We start from the raw sequence: 9,036 nt of genomic DNA on the forward strand, positions 1-9,036 counted from the left end.
TACGGCCTGGTATCACCGCTAGGTACCAGGGCTATTATGTCACGCTGCCTACCTGCTGCCACACTCACACTACTCCTCCATTCCTCCTGCTGATGCTGCTGTCTGTCTGTGTTTCCCACTGCCAGGGTACACAGAATTAGCTTCTGCTGCCACTCTGCCACCAGCTATTACGTCAAACAATAGCTGCACACATAATTACTCCTCCATTCCTCCTGCTGCTGCTGCTGTCTGTCTGTCTGTGTTTCCCACTGCCAGGGTACACAGATTTACCTTCTGCTGCCACTCTGCCACCAGCTATTACGTCAAAAAATAGCTATATCTGTGTAATTTGTTGTAAAAACAAAACAAAAAAAACCAAAAAAAAAAAGGTTTAATTTTTCTGAGGTGCCCGGGTTGAAAACTGTGTTGTCCCAGTTGTGTATTGGACACGATGTGGGCTGCACGACCGCTGTCTGGGACCTCCTGCCTGCTGTGTTTATTTACAGCCCTGGTATCACAGCTAGGTACCAGGGCTATTATGTCACGCTGCCTGCCTCATTGACTGCCTGCTGCCACACACTCATCCTCCTCCTCCTGCTGCTGAATTTACCTCCTGCTGTCTGTGTGTTTCCACTGCCAGGGAGCACATACAATGGCGCTTCCAACATGCGTGCGCCACGAGCTATTTGTTACGCTCAAAAATAGCTGCATTTCTTTAAAAAAAAAATTGAAAAGAGAAATAAGTGAAGAAGAAGACGATATAGAAGAAGATGAAGAAGATGAAGAAGAAGAAGATGAAGAAGAAGAAGAAGAAGAAGAAGAAGAAGAAGAAGAAGAAGGAGAAGAAGATGAAGAAGATGAAGAAGATGAAGAAGATGAAGAAGATGAAGATGAAGAAGATGAAGAAGATGAAGAAGAAGAAGATGAAGAAGATGAAGAAGAAGAAGATGAAGAAGAAGAAGATGAAGAAGATGAAGATGATGAAGAAGAAGAAGATGAAGAAGATGAAGAAGAAGAAGAAGAAGAAGAAGATGAAGAAGAAGAAGAAGATGAAGATGAAGAAGAAGATGAAGAAGATGAAGAAGATGAAGATGAAGAAGATGAAGAAGATGAAGAAGAAGAAGATGAAGATGAAGAAGATGAAGAAGAAGAAGATGAAGAAGAAGAAGAAGATGAAGAAGATGAAGAAGATGAAGATGAAGAAGATGAAGAAGATGAAGAAGAAGAAGATGAAGAAGATGAAGAAGAAGATGAAGAAGATGAAGAAGAAGATGAAGAAGATGAAGAAGATGAAGAAAAAGAAGATGAAGAAGAAGAAGATGATGATGAAGAAGATGAAGAAGATGAAGAAGATGAAGAAGAAGAAGAAGACAATATAAAAGAAGAAGAAGATATAGAAGAAGATATAGAAGAAGAAGATATAGAAGAAGAAGATATAGAAGAAGAAGAAGAAGAAGATATAGAAGATAAAGAAGAAGAAGAAGAAGTATATACAGTACTGAACAAATTTCTGGACACAACTTCTCTTTTCAACTTTTTTTTTTTAAAGGAACATCCCCACATAATCACTTGCTGTTGTTACTTGGAAAAAAAAGAGGTTTCTTGCATCATTCACCCTCAAAACAAGTGTTGGAAGCTATTTAAGGCCATTTCGAATAGTCAGCTCGAATAATGAGCTCGAATACCGACTCGAATAGTGAGCTCGAATTCCGAGGTCGAATCGAATAGTAAAAATTATTCGACTCGAATATTCGACTGACCTCGAATAATTTACTATTCGAATTCGACCTAACTCGAATTTTGAAAAGGGGTATTTGAGCACCACTGCCCGCGCCCGAGTCAGCAGATACATTGCAAAACATGTCTGGTGTGGCTGGGATTGATAGTCCACACAGGTTCAGAAGGACGCGCGCGTGCGCTGAGAGGCAGAGCTTGTATGACAGCCAGAGGAGAGTCAGCTGACCAAGCTGGTCAGCTGACATTTTCACCAGTTCTCATTGGTTCAGCACTTAGGGGTGGCGCTGGAGAGCGCTATAGTATATATACTGGGTGCTGGTCATTTCTCTGGTGTCTGGCGTTGTGATCACTACATGGTAGCACTCAGACCTTGTCAGTATCTGTGCTCTAGATCAGTTTCCAAAGCGAATCAGAAAGGGCGATGAATGGAAGACGGCCTTTAACACGCCCGACGGGCATTACGAGTACCTAGTGATGCCCTTCGGGCTGTGTAACGCCCCGGCCGTCTTCCAAGAACTAATTAATGAGGTATTCAGAGAGGTGTTGGGCAAATTCGTCCTAGTATATCTGGATGATATACTTATTTTCTCAAACAACCTCTCTGAGCATAGGACTCATGTTAAGTTTGTGTTAGACAAACTAAGGCAGAACATGCTTTACGCTAAATTGGAGAAGTGCATCTTCGAGGTAACATTGGCCACCTTTTTGGGGTGCATAATTTCCACCTCGGGCCTGTCTATGGATCCTGCCAAGGTCTCTGCTGTTCTGGAATGGCCTTAACCTGTAGGGTTGAAATCTCTTCAGAGATTTTTAGGCTTTGCTAATTACTATAGAAGGTTCATAAAGGGGTACTCCACTGTCATTGCACCCCTTACCAGTCTCACTAAAAAAGGGGCAGATACCACCCACTGGTCTCCAGAAGCTCTGCATGCATTCTCCACTTTGAAAGATTTGTTTTGCTCTGCACCCATCCTAAGACACGTTGACACCGCCTATCCCTTTATTGTTGAGGTGGACGCCTCGGAGGTCGGGGTAGGGGCTGTGCTGTCTCAGCGGAAAGGGTTGCAGGGTATATTGCACCCATGTGCCTATTTTTCTCGTAGGTTCTCTCCGGCAGAGAGAAACTACGATATAGGCAACAGGGAGCTTCTGGCGATTAAATTGGCCTTTGAAGAATGGCGTCATTGGTTGGAAGGAGCAGAACATACGATTACAGTTTACACTGATCACAAAAATTTGGAATACATCGAGGGAGCTAAAAGATTAAGCCCCCGTCAGGCTCGATGGTCATTGTTCTTCTCGAGGTTCAGATTTATAATTACGTACACTCCGGGTAGCAAAAACATTAAGGCAGATGCCCTGTCCAGATGCTTTGAGCCGGAGACAGCACAGCCCTCTGTCCCAGAGACCATTGTCCCACAGAGATTGGTGCTAGCAACAACTGAGACTTGGAAAGACTGGACAGAGACTTTAGGTCCCTTTCAGCAGGACGTCCTGGAGGGGAAGCCCGAGGGGGTTATGTTTATACCACTACCATTCCGTCTTCAGATTTTGCAGATGTTCCACTCACACAAAAACGCAGGACACCCTGGGGCCTCCAGAACACAGGATCTTGTTGCCAGGTGTGCTTGGTGGCCATCTCTGGCAACAGACTGCAAGGAGTATGTTAGAGAGTGTGCGGTGTGTGCGAAAAGTAAGCCCTCCCGGCTGGCACCTGTGGGAACGTTGCAGCCCTTGCCCACCCCGAGTGAGCCGTGGACCCACTTGTCCATGGATTTTGTGGGTGAGCTTCCCAGGTCTGAGGGCATGTCGGTCATTTGGGTGGTAGTCGACCGCTTCAGTAAAATGGCCCATTTTGTGCCCTTGAAAGGACTCCCCTCGGCCCAGGAGTTGGCCGATTTGTTCATCACCCACGTTTTCCGATTGCACGGCATTCCAGAAAACATAGTGTCAGATCGGGGAGTCCAATTTGTCTCGAGATTTTGGAGGGCATTTTGTCACCAAATGGGCATGGAACTGTCATTTTCGTCAGGCTACCACCCACAGACCAATGGTCAGACTGAGAGAGTCAATCAATCTTTAGAACAGTTTTTGAGGTGTTACGTGGCAGAAGCGCAAAATGATTGGGTCAAGTTCTTGCCCTTCGCAGAATTTGCGCACAATAATTTGAAAAGTTCTTCCTCGGTATTTTCTCCGTTTCAGGTAGTGACTGGGAGAATGCCTAAATTCTCCCCATTGCCAGTCGCCTCCACTCCGTTTTCAGCTCTGGAGGCCTGGCAAAGGTTGTTTAAAGACATTTGGTGGATCGTAAAAAATAATTTGGAGAAGGCCCTTCAAAGTCAAAAAGGTCAAGCTGACAAAAGACGTTCCTTAGAGTGGAAGTTCCAACCAGGAGACTTAGTCTGGGTGTCCACACGGCATTTGACCCTGAAACAGCCCTCAGCCAAGTTGGGCCCCAGGTTTGTGGGTCTGTTTTCAGTAACTAGAAAGATCAACAATGTTACTTATGCCCAGGGGCGCCTCTAGCCATCTTGGCACTCCAGGCGAGAAAACCTGTGCTGCCCCCCCCCCCCCATGGTGCCCCGACACGCTCCTCCATCCTCCCCCTTGTGGTGCCTCCCTATGAAAATAATTGTGATGCAGCTGCATTTCACTGGAAAATAATCGTAATGCAGCGCCCTACCCTGCTCTGCCTGCCACAGACTCCGCGGGCCTGCGGCTGACAGGTGAACTGGTGCTGCGTCTACCAACTGGGAGGACACACTATCTGGCTAGGGGGTGGCCCAGTCCCTCCCCCAAGCCCCCCCCCCCCCGCACGTCGCTCCAGGTGACAGCCTCTATGGCCTGGCGGATCAGGTGCCCTTGATTCCAGAACACTTTTTCACACACATAAAGGGATATGCAGATATGTTACCACCTGTCAGGATAGTACTGGAGTGGGTATATCATGACATTGAAGGGTTGACATAGTCAAATGGTACAATAGTTTAGTAATTCATAACCCATTCTTGAAATAAGCACAGTGTGTTGGTAGTGTAAGAGAAGTAGAATGGAGGGAGGAAGGGTGGTAGAAGGTCAGAATTGATGACATGCATGAACAGATAGATATGAGCAGAATAGAGGCGTACTGGATAGCACTATTGTACAGTATTACAGTGCTGAGTCCTAGGTTTGAACATTGGTTAGGGCAAAATGTGCATGGAGTTATTATCTTCCCCAGGAATTCATTTAGGCACTTCATATTTCCCAACATCCCTAAAACACACTAACAAGTCAACTGGTTTCCCTCAAAACAATCCTATATTGAAAATATTAGACTTTAACTATGGTAAGGATTAGACTGTGAGCTCCTTTGAGGACAGTCAGTGACATGACTATGTACTCTGTAAAGTGCTGCAGAAGATGTCACTGCTATATAAATATACAGTATAATAATAATATGGTAGGACATTAGACCATGATAGGATTAGACGGTTAGCTCCTCTGAGGACAGTCTGTGACATGACTATGTACTCTGTAAAGTGCTTCAGAAGTTGTCACTACTATATAAACACATAATAATAATATGGTAGGGCATTAGACTATGACTACGGTAGGATTAGACTGTGAGATCCCCTGAGGACAGTCAGTGACATGACTATGTACTCTGTACAGTGCTGCAGAAGTTGTCACTACTATATAAACACATAATAATAATATGGTAGGGCGTTAGACTATGACTATGGTAGAATTAGACTTTGAGATCCCCTGAGGACAGTCCGTGACATACTGTATTTTTTGGACTATAAGACTCACTTTTTCTCCCCCAAAAGTGGTGTAAAAAAGTCACTGCGTCTTATAGTCCAAACGCAGGGAGTTCCGGACTTGTGAATGCCTGCCATGCAGAGGATGACACAGGGAAAAATGGAGGACACAAAGGGGCACAGAGGAGGACATAGGCAGACACACGGGGGACACAGGAGCACACAAGAGGGACAGAGGAGGACACAGGAAAACACAAGAGGTACAAGGGGGCATGAGGTACAAAGGGGGCATAAACTACAAGATGCCCCTTTACCATGGATGCACCAGGTATAGTATATATTTTTTCCCCTGGTTTTTTTCCTCAAAACCTTGGTGCGTCTTATGGTCAGGCGCGTCTTATAGTCCGAAAAATACGGTAACTATGTACTCTGTAATGTGCTGCAGAAGATGTCAGTGCTATATAAATACATAATAATAATATGGCAGGACATTGGACTATGACTACGGTAGGATTAGATTGTGAGCTCCTCTGAGGACAGTCCACTGACATGGCTATGTACTCTGTAAAGTGCTGCAGGAGACGTCAGTGCTATAGAAATACTTAATTATCACTTGTATATGAACAATTGTCTATTATTGTACGTTTGTAAGATCCTTATAAACCACTGGGAGATCTACAATTACCAGCATTTCTTTGTGAAGATGAACTTCCATACATGACACATACATAATCACAGTAGGACATGCTAGTGGTACCTGTAGTTCCCCAGTGTGCAGTCTATGATTTGGTCAAGGAATAGGCAGCCTGAGCAGCACCTTACAGCAAGTCACTATATTCACATCCTGATGACCTGTTCTCTCGCTGTGCTTCCCCCTCCCTGAGCTGCAGCCAGAATTTAACCTTTTGTGTGCTCAATCAGTGACTAAAGCTGTTAATTTAGCTAGTGTCCTGCTATTCACACAGCACCTTATCAGTCTGGAAGCCATCACATTCAGATGATCGGGTCTGGTGAGGAAATACAAATGTCCCTAGTGCTGCAAAGGACAAACGTAACTGTCTGGGGATTGATGTTCTCTAGCATGGAGCTCTGCACTCCTGACATGTATTGCATGCCTTGTTATTACAAGCTCTTCTGCTTTGTTTACTTTTCCTCTCTGGCACAGGGAGGGGCGGGACAGTAGAAGTAGCAGGAGATCGCCAGATAACAATGAATAGGGGACTTGGTGCAAGTCTCTGTCTACAAAACTGGTTATCCAGTGGCTCAGCCAGCAGTTGCAGTCATCAGAACCCTTGTGCACAGAATAGAAAGTTTTTCTCCGAACCCTTAATTATCAGTAAAATAAACATTTTTTTTCCTGGAATGCGCTTCCCAGACTGCTCAGTGCCCTAGGCAGTTTGCTGGAATGTCAGTCTTTAGAAGCGCCTCTGCTTATGCCATTGATCTTCCTGCCAGCATGCGTGGCGTAAGATCTTTTCATGTGTCCCTGCTTAAGCCAGCAGTCCATGTGGGTCCCACTCCCCCTCCTCCCGTGATAGTAGATGACCAACCTGAGTACGAAGTAGAGAAGATTTTAGACTCACGTATAGTACAGAACTCAGTACAATATCTGGTTCACTGGAAACGGTATGGTATTGAGGAGAGAACATTAGTACCTGAGTGTCGCATGCATGCGGACAAATTAAGAAGGGCGTTCCACGCGTTGCATCCTGAGAAGCCTGGTAGGAGCTGTCCGGAGTCCACTCCTCAGGGGGGGGGGGGGGGTACTGTGAGGAAACGCGGAAAAGCCGCGGCAAGTACTCAGAGTGAGGCGGCTGTATCCACGTCCAACATGGCGGCACAACGCGGAGAAACCGCCGCATGCCGCATGGGCAGAGCGGTGGAGTCCGCGTTGGATGCGGCAGATTGCGCGCATGACAATGTTAATGACAGTGTGGTTGGATGCGGGGAGGCGGCCGCTTGCTTGGAAAGCAGCGCAGCGGGTCCCGCGCCCGAGTCAGCAGATACATTGCAAAACATGTCTGGTGTGGCTGGGACTGATAGTCCACACAGGTTCAGAAGGGCGCGCTGAGAGGCAGAGCTTGTATGACAGCCAGAGGAGAGTCAGCTGACCAAGCTGGTCAGCTGACATTTTCACCAGTTCTCATTGGTCCAGCACTTAGGGGGGCGCTGGAGAGCGCTATAGTATATATACTGGGTGCTGGTCATTTCTCTGGTGTCTGGCGTTGCGATCACTACGTGGTAGCACTCAGACCTTGTCAGTATCTGTGCTCTAGATCAGTTTCCAAAGGTGTTGATGATCACGGAGCTCACACCTTAGCTTAGGAATATTGTATTGTATTATTTGTTATGACCTTCTGCCTGCCTGACCATTCCTCTGATCTCTGATTCTGTATCTTGCTATTCTGATATCCTGTTGCCAAACTCTGCTTGTTCCTGGACTCTGTATCTGCCTCCTGATTCTGTACCTTGCTATTCTGATACTCCGTTGCCAAACTCTGCCTGTCCATTGGATTACGTATCTGTCTCCTGAATCTGTACCTTATCTGTCTGTGTGTTAACGACCTGGCTTGCCCGACCTCGAGAACTGGCCTTACTGTTAGAGGCAGTTCCCAGACCTGTTAGTGACACCCTCACTGGTGTCACTCACTCTCTGTCCTTCCTACTCTCAGCCTAGCTCCTCCCCCGGGAGAGTCTAGGCTAACGGAAGGAACGTACTTCTGTGCAGTATTCCTTACTGCTTCTGTACCTACTTCTGAGGTACAGTCCTCAAAGTATTACTGTTACACCAAACACTCTCATCTCTCAGGTGTCCAGAGGTTAGAAGATATATCTGATTATCGGCGATACTGCAGATCATCAATAATCGGGTATATTCTGCATTCTCGGTGATATTGCAGATCACCGGTAATCAGACCCTCTCTGTGTTACACTGATCGTTACACACCACCTCAGACTCTCTTTAACCACCCTACGACCTCCTAAACGCCGATTGGTGGCCGCAAAGCGGCTCCCCGATTACCTCATAACGCTGATTACTGACAAGTCCTGGGGGCGGAGATTGCAAGGGAGCGTGCGCGCCGATGTGATCTATAGCAGCGCTGTGCTGGGGACAGCCGTGACACTCAGCTGTCTCTTAGAGAGGGCCACAGAGCAATCAGTTCTCATAGGCTGATGTCTATGAGAGCTAATTGCTGGGATTGGCTTTTGGTGGGAGGGATAAATACACAAAAATTACACATTTTTAATAAAAAAAAAAAATTAATGAATAATTAAAAAAAAACCTACAGCAACAATAAGAGCCCATCAACAGCAGAGGCGCCTTAAGCCACAGACACTACAGCTGGCCGCCTAGAGCGCTGTGGCACTGAAAGGCGGCACTGCTGGAACCTGTAGTGCACCACCGCACTTGCGTATGTCACTATTTGTCCCCTGTCTTGCAGGCTGCAGCGCTCGACACATCATTTTCATCAGCGCTGCCTTCATAGCTTTCCTATCCACCCCCTGGCCAATAGAGACAGAGCAAATGTGCTCTGCCTTGCCTCTCAGACCACCCCTTCCTCACCACCTGGTGCAG

At 46.4% G+C, this 9,036-nt stretch overlaps 1 protein-coding gene across 1 annotated transcript; it reads right to left on the reverse strand.

Annotated features, from left to right (window-relative positions):
• Window positions 1-780: 780 nt before the first annotated feature.
• Window positions 781-1,431, reverse strand: LOC137558666 (uncharacterized; the record flags this gene model as incomplete). Its single annotated transcript, XM_068271759.1, has 1 exon — window positions 781-1,431. A coding segment is annotated over one exon (651 nt), but the record flags the coding sequence as incomplete, so codon positions are not given.
• Window positions 1,432-9,036: the final 7,605 nt, after the last annotated feature.

The sequence above is a fragment of the Hyperolius riggenbachi genome, chromosome 1 (genome assembly GCF_040937935.1).
Source record: "Hyperolius riggenbachi isolate aHypRig1 chromosome 1, aHypRig1.pri, whole genome shotgun sequence".
NCBI classification, from domain to species: Eukaryota; Metazoa; Chordata; class Amphibia; order Anura; family Hyperoliidae; genus Hyperolius; species Hyperolius riggenbachi.